Raw genomic sequence first — 26740 nt, 5'->3', positions numbered from 1 at the left:
TCAATGCTGAAAGCAGCAGCTCTTAATGCTTCTGTAATACAACATCTGGAAAAGCAGATGAGGAAATATAAAAACAATGTGGCACTGTTTTATATTTTATGACACAACGAGGAAGAGAGTATACAGAAAGACTACATAAAACCACACGTGAACAGAAGATGTCAGAAAAACTGTTACAAAACTACACCAAATTAACACAATACAGTGCTATTTATAACAATTTCACAGCCCCAGCTTGCTTCTGTTCTATTCCGCCTTCAGCAATCTGTAAAATATTTACTTTTGCTTGAATTCCTGCGGAAAATGTTTTGCAGTCAACTGAACCGCAGCTCTTACTATATTTCATGTTGTTGCTGCTTTCTCTGTGAATGTAGAGTTGCAGCTGCTGACTGTTGTGGGTTCACTTAATGTCAGTGACCATAACAACTACATGAGTACTTTTTATTTTCAGACAGTAGCTCACCAGTATGTCAGACTAACTGCACTGCCTTGTTTCCTTGGTCTGGTAATCAAAGGTCTAGTCTTCGATTACTTGCCTGCCTGTCCTGCACCTTTGGGCTTGTTTGGCTGTTTCCAGTGTCAGACTGTCAGACTTCGAACTTTATATGTCTTTTTTAGAGTCTGATTCACAGGGTTTTGTCCAAAGCAGTTCAAGTTTTAGAGATATACCAAGGAGGGTTGTAGGCTGGCTCTGCGGTTCAATGGCTCGAGCGAAACAAACCTAGTAGATAATTGCGCTTTAATTAAGAAGGAATGTGTCTTCATTTGTTTTTCTTCTGCTTCTAGCATTTATGTATGGAGCTCCAAATAAACTAACATTCCTACACAATTAGGCATATAAGTATGCAAACATGAGAGAAAGAAGTCTGAAAGATCTGGAATAGCTCTGTCAAAAAAAAAAAAAAAAAAAAAAATGCCATATTTTATGCATTCAAAATACTTGATTATTTATTTTAAAACCAGTAATTTGTTTTTGCCAGACTAAGGTTTTGTGCTGACAAGTCACTAATCATCCAAGAGAAAGAGATAATGGTACACTCTCATTAAGGATAATGGTACGATTGTTTCCTGTGAAACGAACCCCCACAACTGAATGTACTTCATCTATGTAATTGCGTGCGTGTGCAGTTTGTTCATTCACACACAGTTAAGTTACAGCTGAGGCCTGGTACTATAAAACAGGATTTTTTTTTTTTTTTATAGTAGGAGGGTCTAAAGTTTTTCAGTAACATCTCAAACCTTTGTATTTCCCAGATGAGCACCAATTCTTAGACACAGCTTTTATTTCTTGATTTTTTGGTGTGTGTGTGTTGACTGCAAATCCATTTTGCAAAAAGTTTATTTTTCTATAAGCATTACTATGTGAGCCTAAAGCAATACCTATTTGTATTAGTTGACCTTATATCAAATTTGTGCTTAGACGAAGTCTGCATTCTGTTTTTAGATTCATTCTTTACTCTCAGACCATTAAAAATCACAGAGGCTGCAGCAGAAAGAATAAAAAGTAAAACAGGTCTTTTAAACAAATTATATGACATACTCAATTATAATCCATCAGATCCTCCCGCGTCTTAATGAGAAGAGCTGTGATACTGATAAGTCTGTTCACTTACACAGTTGGCCTTTTACCGGCTTTCTTTCCTGCTTCAAATAGGCTAGACTTTATGTAATTAGTAGATTTTTTTTGCTTCCTGTGCAAAGCAATGAAAGTACACACACATTCATGCAGGCCTTTTATTACTAAACAACTGTACAGCACTTTTCCTCTCACAAATACTCCACCACTGCTTGTCGCAGCACTTGTGTCGCTTTCAGTCTGTATTATGTGTTTAACCTCTTTATATTTTTCCCATGTTATAGTCTTATCTTCCATTGTAAATCAGTAACTCTGCTGCCAGTACACTTATCCATTTTTGTGAGCGCTGCCAGAGCCGCACCATTCATGTTGAATGCACAGAGGAAAGCCTAAGTTTAACTTGGTGAGTGTGATAACCAGCTTCGCGTGACTGCTTATCCTGTTTGATGATGTTAAGGTAAGTGAATCCAGGGTAACACAAAAATACCCTAGGTATGCTGAACTTCCTTCATAGTACAGGGCCCTGGCCTCAAGTGAACCTGCTGCTAAATAAACATGGTTGAATCAGTCTAGAGAAATGGGGACAAAGGTATATTTTAATTTATATAGCACCTATTCACAGTGCAGAGGAGCACATAAGATTTTAATAGGACATTTATGTCAGCAGCACTGATAATTGTGTTTTATCAAACTCAAAATATTAATGCAGGGATGGGGGAGGAAACAGAGTTTGTAACCATAACTCTACAAACGAAAAATGACATGATTAGTTACTGCAGTATATTAATAACATAATGTCAAGATAAAAATTTTTTATTAACAGGGTTGTCATCAATAGCAATATATTGTGCAGTGTTGAGATAGAAAAGTTTCAAATCTCACCTCCATATCTTCCTTCACCTGTTTCCTGCTGGTCACGAAGCTCCCCAAAGGCATCAATTATCAAGCCTTAAAGAGAAAAAGAAATGTGTTTGTATCAGGTTATGCATACTTACATGACAGGTGTCAATGAACGTTATGGGCTCAGTGGTATAACCAGATAGTGTACTGGGTGACATTTTTAATTCCATGTGAAAAAAAAACTTTCAATTTTATTCTAGTCTAAAATTTATTTTTTAAATCTGCCACTTTTTGGAACATGTTGATGCATAAATTCATTTTTATCAGTTGAACGGGAGTTGCAAAACAAATTCACTGTCTGTGTGTGTGGTGTGTGTGTGTGTCTCACCCTGGATAATGGCCAGGAGGATGACAATGACAAAGAAGAAAAACGTAATATCAAAGACAATCCGTTCCACCTCAAACTCATCTCCAGCAGGATCCTCAATCTCATCACCGATTCCACCGCCCGCACGCACTCCCACATACATGTGGAACATGTAACACTAAAAGAAAAATAAATAAATATGTAGGCTTGATAGCATTCTTTATGAGAATGAGGGCACTTCTTCCTCAATTCATTCCTAGTTTCAATAGGCTGTCTTTATTAGTGCTACAAAGTATGAAAGAATACTTTAAATATTAAAGAAACATTATTGTTTTACCAAACTCCAAGGATAATACTGATGGTGAATATTCAAGTGTAATAAAAAATGTATTCTGTGCATTTTCATTCCTGTATTCATGTTTGTTGCTTTTGGAGAGAAAAAAAATTAAACAAGCAGCACTTTTATAAATTTTTAAAGAACAGCACACGTTTCTTACATCAATATTCTCAGGCATTTATACCCCTGCAAGGAGTATATGACAAGAAGAATTTACATTCAAGTTGTCTAGCAGGGACTACACTGCGTTTTTAAGTGCCAAGGACAATTTTTTCCACAAGGAATTTGAACAAAATCAAAATCTAAAAGATTTTTCCATACAAGTCTTCTGCTTTGTATTCATATACTTGCTTTGTACTTGTCTGAAAAATGTGTTTAACACTTCAACAACTGTAAAGAGATTCTTATAACAGCACAGTGAGTGTGACTGAGGATTTACTGTAATATCCCTCGCCTCCTATATTAATAGGGTTTTATTCAAATGCTATCGCTGCCCATCCGCCTGCATATGTGAGTGACAGTGGAGTCCACATAAGAATAGAGCAGGCAGTGGAGTGTTAATATTTTGAGGTGGCCAAACAAAGGGCTATGCTGAGGCTTCGGGGGCTGTTTTCGCTCCAAGTGTCCATCATTTTATAGAAAAGCAGTTGAAGGAATAAGACATGAGGCTGTTTTCACTTGAACAATGGGGATCTCTGTCAGAACCCTCCTCTACCTCTCTCAGTGTGGAGGTAGAAAAGGAGGGTTCTGAAAAGGAGGTGGGTGGCTGTGTTTGTGGTACAAAGATGAGCACAGAAAGATAGCAAGGGTGATGAGAGGCAAATATATGTGGAGAGAGGGTGTGTATCAAAATGCACTTTAGACTCACAGTAAGCATGTCGTTGCACTTCATGTCTTGGATGTCCTTGTCATCACTTTTGTTATAGAACTTTCTGAAGAAGTTGAAGGCTACTACGGTGTAGAGGTACACCACAACAGCCAAGAGGCCCACAGTAAGAACCAGCTGACAAGCACACAAATAATATAAAACACCACACAGAGGCAGATGGGCTTTAATACGCTTCTTCTTGGAAAAGTCCCAATATAACCTTACAAGGTGAAAGCAAACATCACATGCATTCTAGCTGCATGTATGAAACACATGGAGACAGATGGAGAGAGAATTAAAGACACACACACACACACACACACACATACATATGCAAGTGCACAAACACACACCTGTTTCCCATTATGTGTGACAGAGGAAAGGATGGGACGAAGTGTCTTAAATCCCATAGCGATATCCAAAAGGTGGGCAGCAAAGAAGAAGTTGTTATAATGTCCCAGAAACGACATGGTCATGTACCACGCCAAGTACAAGAAGGACTGTAAGCACACAGAAGTGCAAACAAACATTAAAAAAATAGGCCAATGTAAATTACAAGGACAGATAAAGAGACAAATGTGTATTTTAGATAAGGCAATTCACAGGATATTACCATCTCCACCTCTGCTGCATGCCAGTTTGTATCAAACAAAATCGTAGCACAGTAGAATGATAGAGTAACAAAATAGGAATAAGCCATAAAATATCGGATGTGTTTTACAACCACTGGTAACTTTTCAATATCGGTTAGCCTAAATTGCAGGATGTAACACCTTTGTCTTGGCTTTATTGGACCAACAGTGCATAAACAAACTGAGCAAAAGCCATAAAATATAAGTTCCAATCCAACTTACACTGTCAGTGAAAACAACACCTAGTTTCCAGATCTGATATTTCATGTCAATGGAGTTATATCTGAAAAAAATAAATTAATTAATAATAAAAATTACCACAATGATAGATAATGACAAGAACCTGGACAAACATGTCAAAATGTTAGTGGTTTAAATCACAGCCTCGATCTACACTGTCTTCATGAAAAGAGTCTCAGTTATGGGGCTTCTTCTCAGGATATCGTGTTCTCCCTCAAGTACAACATAATGTTCTAGGACATTTTTTACCGCTTACATAACACACACACAACACACACACACACACACACACACACACCACACACACACACACACACACACACACAAGCAGTGTTAGTGGAACCATTATTAATAATGACATAGGCTATTAATAATCATTTGTCTGAAATGTTATTTTACTAACAAGAACCACACAAGAGCCAAACATAACAGTAAATAATCCCAGACTGTTAATGTATATCACAAGGGCCCATTTAGGAGTCCAATTCATTTCCACAGTAAAATGCATTAGAGAATGGGCTCTATTGATTTCCTTATTTAAGGATTTTTCATATCATTACCAGAAAGCCTGTATGGTAGCTATCCTCTAGATAATTAGCCACATTGCTACTATTACTTCTTGTGTCCAGCTGCCTACCTAATCCATATTATGTGACCTGTCAGGGTAGAATATTTATTAAAATGCATATACAATATAGAATACAAGATTGTGTCCTTGCATTCATTAAACCTCTCTATATAAACACCATAAAGAAAAACTGATGCACCATAATTTTGCCTGAAATTGCATACAAAGCTAAATAAATGACACATTAGACATCAGAAGTTTCCCATGAATCTTTTTAAGAATGCAGAATTGCAATCTCTACTCACAGAGCACTCCAGGCAGTGTCTCTCTTGGGCCTCTTCTTTGTTTTTGTTTCAGAACTAAGGTCTAAAGCAGCCTTGTCCAGACCTAAGAGTTCACTTATCTTCTCACAGCCATAAAAGTCACCATATTTATCCATCACCTGGACAGGGAAGAAGACGTTTGCATCATGACTCAAGCAATACTTTTTTCAGTGCATCGTCATATGAATCAAGCTAGAAAAGACAATCTGGCATCTGGCTAAATTATGAATTTTGCATTTTGGATGGGTGGGATGGGGGTGGGTGTGTAAATGACAGATATAAACACTGGTTTTAAGGTAAATAACACATTTGTATTGATGCAGACTTACACCAATCAAGCATAACATTATGGCCACTGACAGGTGAAGTGAATAACACTGATTATCCCTTCATCGTGGCACCTGTTAGCTGTTAAGACATATTAGGGAGCGAGTGAACATTTTTTCCTCAAAGTTGGTGTGTTAGCAGGAAAAAATAGGCTAGCGTAAGGATTTGAGCGAGTCTGACAAAGGCTAGACAACTGGATCAGAGAATCTCCAAAACTGCAGCTCTCACAGGGTGTTCCTGGTGTGCAGTGGTCAGAATTATCAAAAGTGTTCCAAGGAAGAAACAGTGGTGAACCAGTGACAGGGTCACGTGCTCACTGATGTACGTGGGGAGTGAAGGCTGGCCCGAAGGCTGTCCAAATACACAGTGCATCACAGTTTGTTGTGTATGGGGCTATATAGCCACAGACCAGTCAGGGCGCCTTTGCTGTCCCCTGTCCACCACCAACAATGGGCATGTGAGCATCAGAACTGGACCATGGAGCAATGGAAGAAGGTGGCCTGGTTGTTTTCTTTTACATCATTTGGATGACCAGGTGTACGTGTGTGTTGCTTATCTGGGGAACACCACCAGGATGTACTGTGGGAAGAAGGCAAGCCGACAGAGGCAGTGTTGCTTTGTGCAATGTTCTGCTGGGAAACCTTGGGTCCTATCATCCACATGTAACTTTGACATGTACCACCTACCAAAGCACTATTTCAGACCATATACACCCTTTCATGGAAAAGGTATTCCCTGATGGCTGTGGCCTTTTTCAGCAGGATAATGCACCCTGCCACAAAAGCAAAAAATTGTTTGAGGAGCACAATGAGTTTCAAGTGTTGAGTTGGCCTCCAAATTCCTCAGATCTCAATCCAATCTAGCATCTGTGGGATGTGCTGGACAAACAAGTCTGATCCATGGAGGCCCCAACCCGCAACTTACAGGACTTAAAGGATCTGTTGCTAACATCTTGGTGCCAGATAACACAGCACACCTTACGGGTCTAGCGGAGACCACGTCTCAACAGGTCAGAGCTGTTTTAGCAGCAAAAGCGGGACCAACAGATTATTAGACAGGTGGCCATAATGTTATGCTTGATCAGGATATGATGCAGTGTCTCTTGGTTAAAAAAATATTGACTTATTCTTACATAGTTTCACCTTTATGTAACTGAATCTATTAAAATAAGAACCAACTTGAGCCTAGATTTATTATAAAGCCCATTTGCCATTACAATCCCAGGCACTTTGAAGTATGGTAAGCAATATCAAAACCATCTAACCATCTATTTTACTGCAGGCTCTTAAAATGATGCAATAGAGAGTATTAAATGCAATGTAGGAGTGCCAGTTGTATTTTATGTAGAACAACTGTCCATGCAGTGACAAAAAACCAAAGCCAAAGTGCTTTAATGATATTCAAAGTCAAAACATTACTTTCTCAATACCATATGGGCCCAATTCTCACTTTCACATCTTTAAATGAGGGTTTGTGGAAATATTCCAAAACTATTTTAATTAATATTAATTACACCTTATAGGAGGAGCCACAGGCCATCACAATCAGCTGAGGCTATTGCTATTCCCTGGTTTCTGTCATAAAACTAGCAGAGTAGAGGTGAGAACCACATTGCAAGAGGCAAGTGCAGAACAATACAACCAAAAGCAAGTTTTAATAGATTGCTGATTTCCAAGTTTAAAAATGCAAACTTCAACAGGTAAACAACAATCAGTGGAGATTGTGGAGAGTAGCAGACAGGGAACGACTCAATGAGGACAGAATGGAACAGAGGACTATGCTGTGTATACACCAAAGACCTAAGACTTTAATATAAAGTCAGTTTTTGTGCAACCAAAGAAAGTTTCACTGCTCAGGAATATTGGCTCTATTAAGTCCTTCATACCTAACAAACTAGACATTGGGTTAGAAAATGGTCTGATCAAAGTCTAGCCTACGCACACCAGTTAGTCAAGGAGGGCAATCTTAAGACATGTGAACAGTTGGAAAGTGAGTTCAGTCTCTTCAGCACATAGGGACTGGGATCAGCTTCTAAGCCCCACACATATTTAAAAGTCTGTAACAGATACAAAAATGGGTAATAAAGGGAAGAAAATAATCAGTAAATTATATATTTTGTCTACAAATATACATGACTCCCTAAAGATAAAGCAGACATGGAAAACAGAAATGAATCATGTTATAGAAGGTACCTGGAAACTGGAAGGTGATACATGGCAGAAATACAAATGGAAAACAATAAGCAGATGTTGTTTTAGAAAACCAGAAAAAACAGCCAAGATAGATCCAGTGCACCCTAGCTTGTGCTGGAGAAACTGTGGATGCCAGATTGCCAACCACACTCATATTTTCTGGCTGTGTCCTAAGTTCAGTGTATTTTGGAGAGCGATATCTGAAGCCCTTAAAGTAGTTTTTCAGAAGGACATTCAGAAAATCCTATGGTGGCATTATTGGGAGAAATTCCTGAGGGAATGGACGGGAAACCTAAGAAATATCACTTAAATATACTTCTCATGGGAGCATTAAAATGCATAACCATTAGATGATTAAAAGCAGATTCCCCCACACATAACATATGGATCCAAAAGTATGGGACAGCTACCTGATGGAGCAAATTACATATTCATTAAGGCTCCAAAATTCAATTTTTACTGAAAGATGGAATCCTGTCATGCTTTAATAAGTTCTGTCTACCTACAGTCTATACTTCACATCAGCAATCTTATTCATGCCATTATGCCTCAGAGTTTTCTTTTCCGTTCTTCAATAATCCCCTCATTTATTTTTCTATTTATTTACTCTTTATTGATTTTATTTTTCTGACGGCTGTTATTTCTTTGCCTTTTACTTAAGTATACCAAGAATATGACCAGCTGTGAGAGGAAAAAATCTGTCGTATGAAGAAAATGTATCGCTGTTGATGAAAACTAAAAACCAAATATATTTTGAGTTTTAAAAAACCCTCAAATGATAAACTCAAAACTAAATAAAACACAAATCAAAACAGCAGGAACACTAGAAAAGTACAGACACAAAAGCTCAATAATATCAAACAAAAATCTGAAGAATTAAAGTATAACATAATAGAATGATAATAAAACCAAAATATGAAACCAAGATGCTGAAACATTGAAGGAAAAAAAAAATAAAACTAAAAGCACTTACAGAAATCCAAACACAAAACAAGAGAACTGCTGGTCTGCAGGTCACCTATCACTGAGGTGATAATCTGAGGTGAAATTTTGTAAAAAAAAAAAAATATGTCTGCAACATTCTGCAGACCTTTGCCCAATGAATACTAACAAGGGAGAAGTAGTGATTGAAGTTAAATATTAATCTACAGTATTTCTTGAAAATTTATAAAAAATAAAAGTAAAAAATCTGAAATTCATCTGCAGTATTTTGTTTAGATTTGCCCAATGTATAAAGGACAATTAGTCATTGAAGTTAAACAAAAATGTACTATGCTGTTCATCTTCAAAATTTCAAAAATTTGTTTAAAAATACAAAAGTAAAAATAATAATAAAAAAAAAAATATATATATATATATAATATATATATATATATATATATATATATATATAGAGAGAGAGAGAGAGAGAGAGAGAGAGAGAGAGTCATATTTCTACACAGAAATATAACTAAAAGCCTCTCTTTACATAGCATATATATATACGGGCAGCACGGTGGCTCAGTGGTTAGCACTGCTGCCTCACAGATAGAATACCATCTGGAAGGCCTGGGTTCGATTCCACCTTGGCCCAGGCCTCTCCCTCTCTCTGTGTGGAGTTTGCATGTTCTCCCCGTGCTTGCGTGGGTTTTCTCCGGGTACTCCGGTTTCCTCCTACATTCCAAAGACATGCACTTACTGGCTACTCTAAATTGCCCATAGGTGTGAAAGTGAGTGTGAAAGGTTGTTCGTCTTTCTGTGTTGGCCCTGTGACAGGCTGGCGACCTGTTCAGGGTGTACAGCTGGGATAGGCTCCAGCCCCCCCACGACCCTGAACAGGATAAGCGGAAGCGAATGGATGGATGGATGGATATATATCTTTCCTGCCAGTGCACTACATTACAAGTTAAATTTCAAGGAGTCAGCTTAAGTGTTCCTACATTGGAGAAAAAGGGACTTTCTTAAAGCAGACAATTATTTCCTTTTTTAAACACCAGAGGCAATATGAATGAGGAGGTCAAAAGGTGTCGCACTGCCTATCAAAGCTAGACCATCATGGTGAAATAATTAGAACTGCCATTGGTAAATTTCATTTAGTTTCTTAATGCATTGTAACTACATGAAATATGCACACGATACACACATTTACAAAAAGACCTTACCTTCCTCTTCACAAATTTATCCCAGTAATTGCTTGGAAATGATCTGAAAACATAAAGAAAGAGTAAGTAAGAAAGACCGACACATTCATATGAGAAAAAAAATCAAAGATTTACTGAAATTAAATAACACTGTCACTTCAGTATGTATACACTCACCGGCCACCTCATTACTTACACCTTGCTAGAACCAAATTGGACCCTATTTTGCCTTCAGAACTGCTTTAATTCACAGATTTAACAAGGTGCTGGAATACTCTAATTAGGTTGCAATGTTTAAATGATGCTCAATTGGTACTAAGGCCCAAAGGGTGCCAAAAAAATATTCCCTCCCACATTACACCATCAGCAACCAGAGCTGCTGATATAAGGCAGGATGGATCCATACATTCATGTATTCTAAATTCTGACCGTACCATCTGATTGTTGCAGCAAAAAATCACGACTCATCGGACCAGGCAACATTTTTCCAACTTCTGTTGTCCAATTTGGTGAGCCCATGTGAATTGCAGTCTCAGTTTCCTGTTCTTAGCTGACAGGAGTGACACCCATTATGGTCTTCTGCTGTGTAGGCCATCTGCTTCAAGGTTTGACGGACTGTGCCTTTAGAGACGCTCTTGTGTATACTTTGGTTGTAACAACTGGTTATTTGAGTTTCTATTGCCCTCCTGTCAGCTTGAAACAGTTTGACCATTCTCCTATGACCTCAACAAGGCATTTCTGCCTAAAGAACTGCCCTCACTGGATATTTGCCCTTTTTTGGACCATTCTCTTTAACTCCTAGAGATCATTATGTAGAAAAATCCCAGTAGATCAACAGTTTCTGAAATACTCAGACGAGTCTGTCCAGTATGCTCACTTTTCTTCCCCATTCTGATGATCAGTTTGAACTTTAGCAGATTGTCTTGACCATGTCTATATGCCTGAATGCAACGGGTTGCTGCCATGTGATTTGCTGATTAGATATTTGCATTAACAAGCAGCTGTACCTACAGGTACCAAACAGGTGTACCTAATGAAGTATCAGGTGAGTGTTAGGTGCAAGTATCAGTTTTCTTAAATTTTAAGTATAAAACAGGCTTTTATTTGATATTACTGTTATGTAATGTATTAATATGACATTAAAACAAGAGACATGAACATACGGTGTGTTAATGACCAGCCGGTCCCATTGTCCTTTGATGTCTTCCTCGGGAGGCTGTTTTGTCACATACAGACCGTCAAACTCCAGCCTTCGTGCTACTTCCTTCTCGCGTTTGAAGATTACTAAAGGTACCTTTCAATCAAACACACTACAATAATCACTAGTCTTTGAATAAGTACATCAGTTATACATCTCCAATTCCAAGTAGCCTGTCTTTGGTAACAATGCACTAACTTTTGAGTCTTCTGTTGTTAAGAATTTACTTCATGGCTCATGACAGGTAAAAATTGATTTTAAAAACTGAAAGGAGTTTTTAAACTGGTATACCTTGAGGCAGTAATAACCAATAATACAACAGAAGGAGATGATTGTGTGTGCTCCAGCCAAGAAATGGAGAGAGGGCTCCATGTAGCCACTGCTCTCTTCAAGCACAAAATACACTCTGCCATCGCTGTTGTTGTCAGCAGCAGAATTCAGTTCTTCACCATAAACAGATGTGCTCATTCCTCCCTCTTCTTTCAGTGCAGGAAAGGATGTTACCTAGGGAGACATTAGACCAAATACACAATAAATGCACCCTTTTTTAAATATAAATATTAACCATGTTTTATAACATAAGGACATAAAATTCAACATTGTTAAAGCATCAACCGAGACTACACAGTTTGACTGACTCCCTGGGCTTCACAGCCTGAAGTAGCATTAAATGGTCAAGAAAAAAATGGACAATACACATAATAGCACAGAGACTTGTTTAATTAGCACATTCCCACCTTGTAGAAGAGAAGGATGAAATTGATCGCAAAGGTGACAAAAAGAGCCAGCAAGCGCAGATTATAGAAGTTCCTTGCAAAGTAGTTCTGGAGAAAAAAAGACAGAAATACTCGGAGGTGTCTGGTGCTTTATATTTGTGTGATTGTGCATGAAAACTGAAGTGGGTGTAAGGATGCATCCTCATCTACATTGTACTCATACATTCACAAGCATGTATTTGTGTGAGTGTACTTGCTTGCATTACCAGCAGGCTCTTGTGATGAGTGCCAACTGTCTCCCAAAGGGCAGATTGTTGGCTGTGTGGCTCTTTTAAGTTATTTGAGAATCTCTTGGCTCTCCAGCTTGTCTTTGCCTTTCCATTTCCAATTTTCTTCTCAGACTTTTTCTCTCTGCAAATAATCCATATGCAAACAGAGGGAAAGTCAAACAGCTTTACTCTGACCAAGAAATATCTGGGATGATGAAAGCAGACTTTCTAGCTCTTCATGTTAAATGTGATATTAACCTTTGCTTTGCCTTCATGAAAAGTCAGTGATCAGATGGTTTTTATATGGCAGTCACTCAATAGTGTAGTGGTCAACTTGTTTGCATAATGTGAAAGATTTGAGGTTTGAGACCGGGGGGGGGGACACAAACGAACCCTCAGGGAGTCAAATCAAATATGCAAATATGCATATGCATCTGTTGTAGTGACACCTTGAAAATTAAGGGAGCAACCAAGAACCTCATTTTTAAATTGCCATTTAGCACAATACTTTTTATTGGTTTTAAACCCATTTTTGTTTTACTCACTCTTACACTTACAATGTTATAGACAAGCTAAAAAAAATCCCTCTTTGGGGGCCTAATTGGGGAGCAAGAGACTCACTCTGTCTGCATTTTTCCGTCTTCAGCTTTTTCCTCTGTGGTCGTTTGGTCCTTAAATTGCTGCTGGTAAAATTAATTTGGAATCAAACATTAATATGAAGCTCAAGTGGTATGAAAGCATTACAAAGAAAGCGCATCAATGAGGCTTAACACACGCACACAGATGAAAATCCTTGGGAGAAATACAATGTACTGAGCAATGAATATTAAAAAACACACTGAATGTAATTTCACATCAATCATACCCTTGTTTGATGCTTCCCAATATCAGTGAGGCAGTGGTTCTGGAAGTTGTGCTGAACAGGTCATCCAGACTGGTGGGGAGATCTTGTGCTACAAGTTTGTATTGACCTCCCTCTTTCTTTAGTTTGAGGCCAAATATGTCTGACAGTACATCCACCTCTCCGGGGCAGGTCACAGCTGCCATCTGCCCAATCTCCTTCAATTCTCTGCGGGACGAGAAACTGGCAGAGTACCTCCTCGGCTGATCCACACCACTTGGCACCTCTGTGACCTCATCAAGTGTTGGTTCGAGGATACCACCAAGCAAGTCTGATATCGTCATCCTTTTGGCTCCCTCTATGAGCCCACCATTCACAAAAGCAATGTACAGCACTTGTAAGATGCCACGAATTAAAACATAAACGCACCGTACCTGAGTCACACAAATGAATTGAAGGAATAACGCCGCTGACATGAGGATATCCTTCAGGGTCATCTTCATCAATGTCTTCAGGTTTGCCACAGAAAGCACAGATGTTAAAAATAGCCACCAGTAATATATGAAAAACATTTGCTGATTGTCCAGGACACATTTGTCCTCGACTTGTTTTCCAGTATTCCTCTCTCCGGTGTTAGAGCCGGATATCTGGGCTGCAAGCTGCATCTCAAAAATGGTGTCCTCACAGAAATTGACAAACATTTCCATTTTCTCTCTCTCCGAACCCTCATTGACGATGTCAAAAATGAACTGCCTCTTTGACTCTTTAACCTGTGGCTTCTCCCACTGTGTACGGCTATATTCACTGATCTCAAAGTAGACACGTTCAAAGCGCTTCCCACTGCTGAGAATCTCGATGCGTCCTAGACAGGGTTGGAAGTAAGTTAAGACACTTTCTGCCAATTCCAAGAATGTCTTCAGTCTCGAATCGTTGGGCATGTGTTCTGACAAATTGGTGAGAAGAACAGTGAAGCTGAAGCCGATGTCTTTTGCAGGCTCATGGAAGCGATCCACAAAATCCTCATAGTTCACAATTTCACCATCGTTAGTCTCCATGCATGAAAGCAAGAAGTGGATATCAGCCTGTGAGAAATGCTTGCAGTTTTCCATGGCTTTCTGGAAGTCCTTCCTGGATATGCTTCCCTTATGATTGGGATCGTGTTCTCTGAAGGCTTCTGAGCAGGTGAGGTCTTTCAGCTTGAGGAACATGTCAAAAAACTTGAGAATCATCTCCACATTGCCTGATGATTCCACCAACATATCCACCATTTGCTTTCCAGTCGTTCCATTGACAACATTACCTGCAGGAGGCACAGCAGTGCCCTTACTTAATGATAAATGATAACCTACTTACCATCATAAATTGTAAAACAACAACAGATGTTTACCTTCTAACATGGAAAGCAAAAACACAACCATGTCTTTCTGTAAATCCATGAGCTCCTTCAGAAGTTCTATTTGCCTTGAATCCTGTATGTTAAAAAAAAAAAAAATCATAGTTATATTTTTATAAAACACTACTACTGATTTCATATCTTATACTGTACATGAGTGGGCACATTACCAGAGGACAGTTTTATATCAAAAATCTATGCAGACTGAAATGATTAATGCGGGGGTAGTAACCCTGCAGTATACTATCACCTAGAGCATTGTCAATTTTATGTCTGCTGAATTTTAAATGGAAACATGCTGGTCAGTGTAATTGGATTAATATGCCATACCTGAGAGAGCTTCATCTGCAGGTGGGCAAAGACATGAAGGAATCCCACAACTGCATCCCAAAGACGACTGTGAGCTAGACTCTGCTGATTCCTAGTACACGGACCCTGGATGAATGTACTGATAATGTGAGCTGCTAGAAAAATACCAGAAATATAGACAAATAGACAGCTCTTTGCAAGACGCCCCAGGCACTTTAGGTGCCTCAAAGTCTTGTGGATTTACATAGAGTTTCTAGATTTAGACACTTTACATCTTAGCCATCACAAAGTGCTGTTCAGAAGCAGTTTGATTGGTGCTAAATTGATTCTGAAGCACAAAATAATTTGAAATGTACAACTCTAAATGTGCAATTCCAGACAGCTGGGGTTGATATAATTTAGATTATTCTGCTCACTGCCACTGGAAGTGTTTTGGTAATAATTACTACCAAAATATTGATGGCATCATCGCTTTACATTTTGGGCCAACACATAGAACAGCTGTTGTGGTTTAAGGATTATAGAACTGTATAGTAAAATCACTGTGACGAGTAATGTAATGGAAACTGACTTACCTGTATGTACTCAGTGAGTGTGTTGAAGACCTGTTTGGCAACTTTGATGGCCTTTGAGAAGTTGTGTTGACCTTGTGCATCAATCACATCCTTACCCGAGTAGTACCAATAGAAGTCACTGATTGACTCCTACAGTATGGCACAGAAAAATGTTTGGGTTTCATGAGCATGAATAGACCATTCTTTCAAAGGCAGTACTATTTCAAAAGAGAAAGACCAAATCTAACTCTATGACTGCACTGCAGTGAATTTAACTTATCTTTATTGTATTGTGAGTTCATATCAACTTGAAATGGCACTGTATTAAAGTGATCACCAAAACATTGCTTTCTACAAATGTGCCTTAACTGGAAGACCAACACAATTGTTTAGCTTATCAGTTTAGAACAGTATTACAAATGAAAACCCATCATAGCATACTTGCCTGTATCCTTAGTAAATAGTCTACAGTGGATATAATGATGTTGACAGTGGTGTTGTTGCCCGTCTGTGTTCTCAAATAATTCTGGAAATCTATCACATAAGCAAAATCTCATTATGTTGTGCTAAAAGGGCACTGTACAGACATTGTAATGGAACAAGAGATTTTAACCTGAAAAAACAAAAAACAATGTTGAACACAGCACTTAATCACTGCTAAATTAGAATTTCCATCACAATATGTGGCCCTATATTCAGTCAATATATCAATATATTTTTGTGAACTCTGTGACAGAATGTAACTAGATACAGCAGAGGGCAATTAACCTGAGTTGTGTCCTTCACAGAGGAGCTGAAGGAAACGGAACAGGTCACAGGTTAGGTCTTTGTCAGGCATCACCTTCTCTCCTGGGAAAAAGACGGGCAAAAAAAAGGTGAGAAAAAAAGAGCAGCGGTGCAAGGATTACAGAGCGAATCAGAGAATGTTCAAAGAATGAAGGAAGAGGAAAGAGAACAGAAAATGAAGCCACTTTTGACTGTGGATTCAGAACACGTTAAAGCCCATCGATCTCACAGCTGGCTCTTCTGCTATGACATGGATTAACAGTAATAGATTTTTTTTCCTTTGCATTTGAATACAGTACCTGAGCCCTCGTCCATGGCCATGCCTAATCCCTCTGCTTTGTTCTGCCTCTCAAAAGCATTCAGATCCAGAACACTGGTTAGAAGAAAACCAGACACACACACACAAAAAAGCACAAGTAAAGCACTTGCACTCTTGCCATTTATATCAGTCAGTATTTGAAACCTGCCAGCCTCTGACAGGATATCTAATTTTTCTACATTCACTCCCCTGCATGACCGCATGAGCCCAGCCATGCTCTGAAAGAAGCCCACATCTCGTTTCTCCTTCAGATAATCCAGCATTTTCTATCACAAAAAGCATCAAAGACAGGGTCTGATAAATGGAGGATCTGATTTGAAGCAGACATAATTAGCTTTATTACTGTGAGCTCACTGCAGTGAGATAACAAAATGTGAAAGGGATATGTTCTGATGAAGAAAAATAGTGATGAGAGGGGACTCAATTTAAACATTTTTGTAGAAATATTTAAGGTCCTCTGAATGACAAGTTCTGCAGTGAGACAAAAAAAAATCACTGAAAAAAAAATCTACACAGATGGGCCAAAACATTAGAACCACTCACAGATGACATGAACAGCAAATACTGTACAATGTAAGCTCAGGTAAACACTCATTTCTCATATTGATGTGTGCTGGATGCAGGGGAAGTAAAGCAAATGTAAAGGTCAGTTTGTCAAATCACTATGATCAGATCTCTGAAATGGGAAGGTTTTCAAGGTGCCATTGGTCAGCAGTGGGAAGTGCATACAACTTGCAGGACTCAAAAGGATCTGTTGCCTTGTGTCCACATGTAAATAATACCTTCAGGGATGATGAATCCAGCAGGGCAGACACAAAGGACCAACAGGCCACAGTGTTTGGGCTGATTGGTATATACACATTTTCCTCAGTAGATCAGTAATTCTTTATTTCAAATTGAGATACTTGATTAATGCTTTACAATACAAAAGCCTAAATCCCTGTTTAAAATGAAGAAATAGCCAATGTCACAGAAAGTTAATAGCAGACCTGTTTTGTGGATGCCACAAAAAATAAATAAATAAAAAATGCATTTTTGTACCTGCTGAACAGTGGCATTTCCTCCACTGAGAATAGCAATGCCCAGCTTCAGTGTTGGGGCAATCACAGAGCCCATGGCACCTGAAATTAATCAAAAATGTACTGACTCCAAATAATAATACTGCATGATGCACATTTGAAGGAAGGAGGGAAGAACACTAAACATTTACTCTCTTCAGGTCAATCTCAAGAAAATGAGCACTAACTCAATCACAAAGAAAAAACATTACTTTCTCAGCTATTGGCTTCTTTGACTGTTCAGCAAACACGAAGACTCTGGCTTACTGCTGACACATCTAAAGCAACAACACACTACATCAGAAAACTCCTAACGTCAGCAACAGATTAATCTTAATATTTTAATCTTAGTCTTTCCTACCTTTACTGGCACTGATAGTTTGCAGGACCATCTCCGAAGCGCACGACAATGTAACCTGGCTTGCTGGTACAGCAACTTCTGTTTCTCCATCTCCTTCTCCTGAGCCACAGGAAATTATCAGACTGAATTTTAACATAATGTTAAATATTTATAATTTATCACTATATTCACAATAGAAATAGGAAAAAAAAAAAAAAAAACAAGTTGAGCCTCTAATGAAAAGTGTAAGCAAGAAACATCAAACACATTCTAAAAGTCACTTACTTCAAAGCTTTCCACCTCCTGCTCATCGTCGTCACCCTCTCTGCTACAACTCTGGGAAAGCAAACACAGAGAGGAGGGTGGTGATATGAAAAGATACAGAAAATACAAGTACAGAAGAAACACATAGTTCATAAATTCACAGCACCCTGCTTTGATATGTGTTGCATGTGATGTTCACCAAAAATTCAAAGCAAAGTATGAAAGTAATATTAAAAGCCCTGCTATATGGTTTGTGTGTCTGCAGTTTATTGCTGTAACGTCAGGAGCTGGCAAATGGGACTAAATCCAAGAACCAGGACAATTACTTAAAACACAATGAAGTACAATGTCATATAAGTAACATTAGAGGCAGTCAACCTAGTCAAATAATGGACAGTTTGCATGCTTCTGTAAATGATTTCAACACATTAACAAAGATTTGGAAAGTACTAATGAGATCATTCTCCAGGTTCTATTACCTTGGCCATAATAGCAGCGTAGGACTTATAGAGACTGTCAATTTCGTTCTTACTGTGAACAAGGAAAAGAAATGAGACACGATTAGTGTGTATCAAAGTATGGACAGAGTTCAGGTCATATATAACCCCCTTGCTTACACTGTTGTAGGCACTAGTACCTTTAAACACCCTGTGTGGATACAGTTCGTGACCACTTAATACACAAGTCTGCCCAGTGGCATTGAAGCTGTTTATTGACCTTAACAGACTGCACCTGGAATCTAGCTAATCTGATTACATCTCTGCAGTGTACGTTTCTCCCCAATGTTTTTGCAATGACATGATGCCAAAGAGTTCATTTAATGTCATGGTCTCAGAAGGAATTTGAGTGTCTGCAAGAATATCAGAAAGATATCTTAAACGAACTGGTGAAAGATCACACATGAAGAAAAAGAGCTCTTATGGAAATATTACAGAAATACTTATTTACAACTTTTTTCAACAAACAATTGAGCTGAAAAGTATTACAACAAACGGGATTTTTTTTTCATCCAGGATGTCCAAGCATATGTTAACTGGCAAAAAATAAATGATTGGAAAACTCTGGTGTAACTGCAGCTTAAAATGCATGTTAAGTTACACGTTACTTGCAGCATTAAACACAATGCGTTTATGCAGATTCAAAGCCCTAAAAATGGCAGAAACATATTTCAGGTACCAAGCTGTGAGGGAACAATGGCCACAGATGTTGGACAAAAAAAAAAATCACGCTTCTGCCCAATTTAGTGTTGATGTGTTTGACCAATAATAAGTGCTGGCTGGAAACGTTATTGCGTGTGATTTTTTTATGATGAGCACACACACCTGATTTCTGTCAGGGCACTTCGACTGAAGAGTGTAATGAGTTGTAGGAGGGGATCGATTGGTTTGGCACCTTCTTCCACATCCCTTTCTTCTCCTCTTTCACCTACGCACAATTCCATTACTCCCCTCTTCTGCAATCCAGAAAGAAAGAGACTAAAGGAACTAACATGCAGCTTTAATTAATGTCACAAACTGGTCACGCACCGCCCTGGGTAGCAGACAAAGCTTTATCCCTGGCTGCTTTGTTCTTTCTATGGAACTTCTACTAAAAAGACATATGTACCCAAAAGGTCTTGATGGTTAAATGTTTTTTTTAATAAAACAAATGTTTAAAGTAATAATAAGATAGCAACACAATAATGAGTGCACAATGTCACATCCCACCTAGTTTTTTTGTGCCAGAAAGTGGGCACTTTAGTAACTACAAAAACACTGTACAATAGTATTAGTGTTTGATGTTGATCCAGTGCAGCAGTGTAGGTGGATTTTTATGCAGCCTGAAATTCCAAAATAGGTTTAGGCTGATTTTGAGCAAAAGGGTTTGTTATGCACAGTATGTGTTTTGTTGGCAAAATAGCATGTACTGTACTAACATCATATGCTAAAGTAATAATTCAAGATATGTACATGACAAAAGAAGCTGAGATGATAAAGGCCTCAGTCACACGTCAGTGACCCACCCGACAATCTCTGGCTGTGCATTTCTCAACCAAGCTAGTGGTTGCCTGAGGTTGCTGGTTGTCACCAGGTTTCCAAGACGGTGCTTCGAGAAAAACCTCCATGTGATTGGTTTGATCGCTAGCAGAGTGTCACTTTAAAAGTAAAAATTGTGCCTTACCACTGCAACCAATACTTTTCAAAAGAGGGCACAACTCTCTTGAATGGTCTCCCTTCCAGTTTGCATCACACTTTTCACAGTTTCATTGCCACCTAGCGAGTAGTTGGCAATGTTAGCAGACAAGTCGGTATCTGCCACGCAAATTACAGGCAAACGGGTAACCTGACCTAGCGACCAAAGCAATCATAAGGTTCTCTGTGCAACACCGTATACCTCTTTGCTACCAGTTTCACCTAGCGACTGCCTGCAAACTCCAACCACCTGTCAACCAGCTGGGGAGCACACGTTCTTTCTTAGCAACTGGTGATTGTCAAGAGTTCATTGACCGGTCTCTAGGCCTATCTGACTGATGTTTGAGGCAATCTACCGTAAAGGTAATATAAGAATAGTTCATCCAAATCGTTTCAAGCCACATTTCAGGTAAATAAAATTAAATCTGTGTGAATCCATTCATGTTTCTCATCTGGCAATACTTTAGAGTATAGGCCTGTCACACTCCTACACAGAATTATTTAAAATTTTTACTATGTTTGCAAGGCCTCCTTTTCCACTCACAGCTAAGTCCTCCATAAGCATCTCCTCAAAGCTGTGGTCCTCAGCAGATATCCAGGATTTATTGTAGGCTTGGAGGAACAGATTAACAGCTCGATGCCTAGAGGGAAAAAAAAAAAAGAGACTTTTCTGAACTAGAACAATGCAAACATGCAGCATAGGTGAAAACTGAGGTTATGACATAACTCTTGTTCTCTGTGAGTGAGCTACTCATACAGAAACTCATACAGTAGCAATCTGTCATCACCAGGTAGGCCTGCCTTAAAGCATACCCTACTTTATTGTCCTTTTTTAATCTAAGTGGACCATTATTTTCAAAATGACATTTTGTATTCAATAAGCATTCAACAGTGATTGAGACTGTCTACTCTTCAGAAAAATGTTTACAGAGATCATAGCTTAAGTGAGACATAGAGTCTTATGCTTTTTTATAAGGCTACAGGCTTTCATTTCCAAATTGTGAGACCCTCTGGTCTGCTGTCGGCCAAGTCCAAGTTTGCCTGGAATTTTGTCTTAATCCTACATCATTATTGGAAAATACATTTCACAAAATGAATACATTCATTTTCAATTTACTTTGAGGCAATCCTTTATCAGAGAGAGAGAAAAAATACTATAAACAAAAAATATTTTAAAAGCTGTCAAAGGAACCCAAGTAAGCAGTTTTTACAGTGAGGAGCTTTTTGGGGCAAAGTGAAAAGGTTTAGTATACACTGTCTACCCTATATGTACAGTAGTGAGGACATTTCCCTCCTCTGGGCAGCTGTCAACTGTGGCTTGTATAATGATATGCAGCTTCTAAAGACCACATAAGGGGTCCCACACAAGATGGCAATTGATTTATTAACTAAAGTGTGCAGGTGCAAAGCTTTTAGGTACAAATCAGGATTTTTATTTATTTATTTATTTTACCTGGGGAGGTATAGAGCGGAGTCATTCTCAGGCAGGCCACCACTGCACGTTTCCTCTGTTTAGATAAAACTGTGTGCCTGGCAGGTTTTTTGCTTCTCAGCGGGTGTTCCACCTGAACACAAAACCAACATATCTAAAGCAGCGTGGTGCACATGAACCTCTGGTGACCTAAAGACTAAGGGCTATACAGAGTTTAATTCAAACAGTAAGACAGAGATAGAGATAAAACTTACTCAAATCAATTCGAAAACAATCCAAAGGTCACAAATTAGAGAACATCTTACAATGAGATCACACCTGTATAATTTTGTGACTGCATCTCAAAACTTGTGACACCATGGAATAGACAAAATATATCAAGGCAATTATTTAAATGTCCACGTAAATAGCAAAACCACCTTTGTGAAAGTTCTTGCTATACACTAGCTGTCTCTGAGACTCTTGCTGTGATGAATATACAGGCACACATATATAAGGAGGTAAATATCCATTACAATAGTCCCTAGAAATCTAAAAACTGAATCACTGTCCTAAAATTGTACCACGTCAGTTTGACTGGGAGATACGTCGAGGTTTTCAACCATCGCTGGTATGTTACGAGGGGTGTGTGAGTGGTTGTGTTTTGTGGGGTATTGTATATCAGCGTCAAAAGGTTACTAAGAGAGACTTCATCTACCAGACAAACACTATGCTATATGCAGAGGCTAGATGCCAAAATGGAGTATGCCAAATTAAGCAAAGAAGGAGTCTTTACTCAGTGTCTTAATCACTTTTAATGACTTTTTTTATGAAATGGAAAAGATCACCTGGTCAAGATAATAAAGGACTCGAGCGATTTCCATAATCCTGTAGACAGTCTTTTCGGCATCAGTGATGGTCCCAAGCTGGTTTGGATGCTCTGCCAGGATTTTCTGCCTTAAACACTCTGATGATCCCTATTTTTAAAAAAAAAAGGACTGTTCCAAGGTGCTGGTAGTTGCCCTGAATCTGTTTTTTGCTACTGCTTTTAATACCCATTACTGAACTTCTATACAATGACTAACAATAATGGCTCTGTATTCACAATTCAGAAAATAAAATAAAATAATAATAATATAATAATAATAATAACATAATAATAATTCAAGCCTAAGGGGAAAAACATCTACTCAAATTTCTCCTCAAGAAGTTTGATTATAATGACAAAGCAGAATTTTTCCATCACTGACTTATGAATAAACACATTTATCAGTGATTTATGAATACAGAAATGCTGCATACAGTGCGGTGAGTATGTCACATTCACGTCTCTGGTGAACAATGAGCCACTGACTAAGCTTATTAAAAGACAGCTTTGGATTTTACAGGCTATGAGAGCATTCTCAGATTTAATTTACCAGACACTTGTTGCCCAAATTAAAATTTACTCTGTACTCGAGCATATCAGTGAATATGATGAATGTCTTCAGAAAATCAAAATTATGCTTTTCATTTGCATTCTGAGGATAGTAAAATAGGAATTCATACAAACAATACATATTATATCTGCTTCTTGTTTTGTCTTATCATCTGTCAACAACTTACTTCTGTTGGCCTGCCATATTTTTAGGCTTTTCAAATGATCTAAGATTGTGGTGCAAAGTAAAAGAAATAAAACAACCATTACCTGATTCTGAAGATCCACAAAGCAATTGAAAATATGCTCTCGGATCTCATTCTCAGTCCTCTTCTGTTGAAAGCATGTAATTGTCCGCATTATATAATAATAGTATTATATTAGACTGTCTATATAGTATAATAGACAGTCCTCTAGTGCCAAATGTGCACAAGACAAAAAAATCTAAAAAGTAAGGTTGACTAAGCATATCTGTGAAACTTACCTGAGAGAAGGCATGCTTGGCCAAGATGATCAGACTGTGATCACTTGGAAAACAAACCCTGAGTCCCACAGGGTCAGCCTCTTCATCAAAGCCACAATGAGAGAGGTATTGGTGGAATAACAACCCTCTTCCTCCTCATCTTCCTCTTCTCATGGTCAGCTGAGTATTGGGATCCCATGAAAACATGATCTTTTTTACACTTACTGACAGCTGCAATTCTTCTGTGACTTCTACACATATGTTGTAAAGAGGGTAGTATGTGCACATCATGCTACATATCAGAAAGTTTGTAAAGTTTTTATACATATGGCTAACCTTGAAAATGTTGTCATTATTGGCCAAGAAAGACAAGTTGCTGATTTCATTTTGGACGACATAATTCTGTTCCTCCCATTTGAAATTCTGGCACAGAGAACACAAGTAAAAATACATGACTGGATAAAATATTCACTTAGGCAGTACTGGCATGACAAGCATTAAATGAAAAATAGATAAATAAAACACTGTGTGTCATTCTCACATGGGATTTGGCCCAGAATACAAAGACCTCTGCCACCATGCTGAACAGCTGCTCAGCCTCAGGGTTCAGGTCTTTCAGCCACCTGGCTCTGAGACAAGATTGAACAAAAAAAAAAAAAAAAAAAACACATTCACATCACAGAATTTACTCTTGCAAAGCAAAAGCATATGTCCGAAATAATAACTAACATAACCAGCCAATGCCATTTCTCTGTTTGTTATTGTTAAATATAAATATAAAAAATAGCAAAATAAGTTTCACCTTACATTGAATCTACAAATACTTCACATTACTTCTGTAACTTCTATCCACCTTTAATTTATTGACTGCCTTACCGATGAGAATCCACAAATGGGATGAGGAGGGGAAAGAAGGTGTAGAGGTCTTGGACCAGCATCGTGAACTTCTCTTGTATCTGCAACTCTGCATCAGAAGTATCACCGCCTTCTGTTTTCATCTGCTCCTCCTCCAGCAACACACATTCGGTCCTCTTTCAACTCAACTTCTCCATTAGCGGCAGGAAGTGGCTCTTCAACAGCTCAGGATGGGCTTTACATGTGACTGGCTGAGAAAAAACTAGGAGATACAAATGACAGCAATTGGAAAGCATGAATTGGTGACTGATATGAAATATCCAAACAAGTATGTTGTCCACAACCCAAGTACCTGTCAGCTGTTTCATCCAGTCACCCTGGCTAGCACCCACATGATTGTGGATGATACGGAGGATGTTGCCCAGTAGGTCACTAGCGTGCTTAGGAACGACAGAGGTGCACACTAGCTTGTCTGGCAGGCCCTCAGGACCCCAGTGCCACCAATGGGAAATGTAGCTGCACAACATGGAAAGTAACCTCTGCAACATGGATGTAAGACTTGGTGGCTCCAGCACACCTGCCAACTCCTCCACTTCCCCAGTGCCTGTTTCAGAGAAGGCAGGAGGGGACACATGTCCCTCCACCTGATCTGGCAATCCCTGGGCTAATGAAGATGAAAGGTTTTTAAGGTGCTTGAGAGTTAATGAACAAAAATATCACTGCGTATGTAATGTGCCTGTATAATACCTTTTGTCTCAGCAGCACCCATTGTATTAGATGGAGTAAGGGTTGTTTTGGTTTAGACCTGGCTCCAGGAAACACACAGGAAAACTCCTGTCAAGGCTGCCAGACAAGCACCTGCTGCTGACCTATGCCTATATAGAAAGAGTTAGACCTTAGGCTTGGACAACTGTGCATATCGAGACATAGCCATGAGTGTATGACTGATTAATTTTCAAATATTATACAATTCTTTTAAAATCAGGATTGCTAACATAAGTTTGCTTGCAAGCTTCTTTTTATGTATCTCAGGTTCAAACATTGTTTCTATCATGTGGCCTTTAACATGTATTAATACCCTTAATTCATTCATGTTATACCAACAGTGTGCAGAAATATACTAAATAATTTAAATCATCATCATGTGTGCACAAAACTATTTAAGATATAGTATCCTCCAGCACTCTGGAACTCTGAAATCAAATCCAATACAGCATTACCCCTCCATGTAGATGCTGCTACTGTTCCAAGAAGTAGAGGCTGTTCAAGATCCTGTAACAGGATACCTGTACACCACCGACTGAAAAGACAAGGTAATGCTTAGAGCTGATATCCTTCTGAATTTTCTTTCACAAACACCAGTGACCCCACAGGTTCAAAAACATTCAGTCACTGAGTGGACTAGCTGGCAGCTGCTGATTACGGTAATGAATGACTTGTGGAAGCCCAGGATATTATTGAGGGAGACATATCCTCCTGCTGCTCTGCAGCCATGACTGAGACACTTAATGAGCTGGTTTCGAGCTGAAGGGAGGGTGTACCCAAGTGATTTCAGGGGCAGAAACCAGCTGTGCATGCAACACCTTAGCCAGTCAATGAGACTATTGAAAAGTCATGTAGTGTTTTCTATTCACGTACTGAGATGATAAATAAAGTATGTAAACAGGCGACACCTGCATGTTTTAAGCACACATTTTATGATGTAAATGAAAATATGATTATGTGGCATTCCTTCTTAACCAATACAAAGTAGCTCTTACCCAGGAGATCCTCCATAGTTTTGGTTGGCAAGATGAAGGAAAAGGGAAGTGAGTGTAGGGAGAAGGATGGAGGTTGTGTAGTTGAGAACGTTGGCTACTCCTTGCCAGCTGACCCCTACTCTGAGGCAATGACACTAAGCCTCAGAAAGGGTTTCCACAGTCATCTCTAAATCAGATGCAGCGCCTTAAAAAAGGAATGCAGAGACGTCTGAATAGACTCTGGGCT

At 38.7% G+C, this 26740-nt stretch overlaps 1 protein-coding gene across 1 annotated transcript in view; it reads right to left on the bottom strand.

The window, feature by feature from the left end:
- The window catches only part of ryr2b (ryanodine receptor 2b (cardiac)), an 85216-nt gene that overhangs the window by 5604 nt on the left and 52872 nt on the right, over nucleotides 1–26740 (bottom strand). Inside the window, 50 exon segments of the mRNA XM_030748621.1 lie at nucleotides 2459–2479; nucleotides 2481–2524; nucleotides 2805–2961; nucleotides 3989–4123; nucleotides 4342–4488; nucleotides 4843–4903; nucleotides 5734–5870; nucleotides 10412–10454; nucleotides 11554–11684; nucleotides 11880–12092; nucleotides 12326–12412; nucleotides 12571–12715; nucleotides 13195–13256; nucleotides 13439–13464; nucleotides 13467–14714; nucleotides 14802–14883; nucleotides 15138–15242; nucleotides 15692–15820; nucleotides 16116–16204; nucleotides 16439–16519; nucleotides 16756–16832; nucleotides 16968–17041; nucleotides 17817–17896; nucleotides 18195–18236; nucleotides 18239–18293; nucleotides 18459–18509; nucleotides 18917–18968; nucleotides 19760–19890; nucleotides 21153–21253; nucleotides 22065–22173; nucleotides 22868–22996; nucleotides 23707–23769; nucleotides 23921–23994; nucleotides 23997–24047; nucleotides 24050–24079; nucleotides 24232–24322; nucleotides 24441–24528; nucleotides 24776–25016; nucleotides 25107–25352; nucleotides 25355–25391; nucleotides 25393–25418; nucleotides 25502–25530; nucleotides 25532–25586; nucleotides 25589–25629; nucleotides 25975–25998; nucleotides 26000–26054; nucleotides 26501–26616; nucleotides 26618–26654; nucleotides 26657–26698; nucleotides 26701–26739. Coding sequence (XP_030604481.1) covers nucleotides 2459–2479; nucleotides 2481–2524; nucleotides 2805–2961; nucleotides 3989–4123; nucleotides 4342–4488; nucleotides 4843–4903; nucleotides 5734–5870; nucleotides 10412–10454; nucleotides 11554–11684; nucleotides 11880–12092; nucleotides 12326–12412; nucleotides 12571–12715; nucleotides 13195–13256; nucleotides 13439–13464; nucleotides 13467–14714; nucleotides 14802–14883; nucleotides 15138–15242; nucleotides 15692–15820; nucleotides 16116–16204; nucleotides 16439–16519; nucleotides 16756–16832; nucleotides 16968–17041; nucleotides 17817–17896; nucleotides 18195–18236; nucleotides 18239–18293; nucleotides 18459–18509; nucleotides 18917–18968; nucleotides 19760–19890; nucleotides 21153–21253; nucleotides 22065–22173; nucleotides 22868–22996; nucleotides 23707–23769; nucleotides 23921–23994; nucleotides 23997–24047; nucleotides 24050–24079; nucleotides 24232–24322; nucleotides 24441–24528; nucleotides 24776–25016; nucleotides 25107–25352; nucleotides 25355–25391; nucleotides 25393–25418; nucleotides 25502–25530; nucleotides 25532–25586; nucleotides 25589–25629; nucleotides 25975–25998; nucleotides 26000–26054; nucleotides 26501–26616; nucleotides 26618–26654; nucleotides 26657–26698; nucleotides 26701–26739 — 5429 coding nt within the window.

The sequence above is a fragment of the Archocentrus centrarchus genome, chromosome 15 (genome assembly GCF_007364275.1).
Source record: "Archocentrus centrarchus isolate MPI-CPG fArcCen1 chromosome 15, fArcCen1, whole genome shotgun sequence".
Lineage (NCBI taxonomy): Eukaryota > Metazoa > Chordata > Actinopteri > Cichliformes > Cichlidae > Archocentrus > Archocentrus centrarchus.
This window is presented reverse-complemented; position numbering and strand designations above follow the sequence as displayed.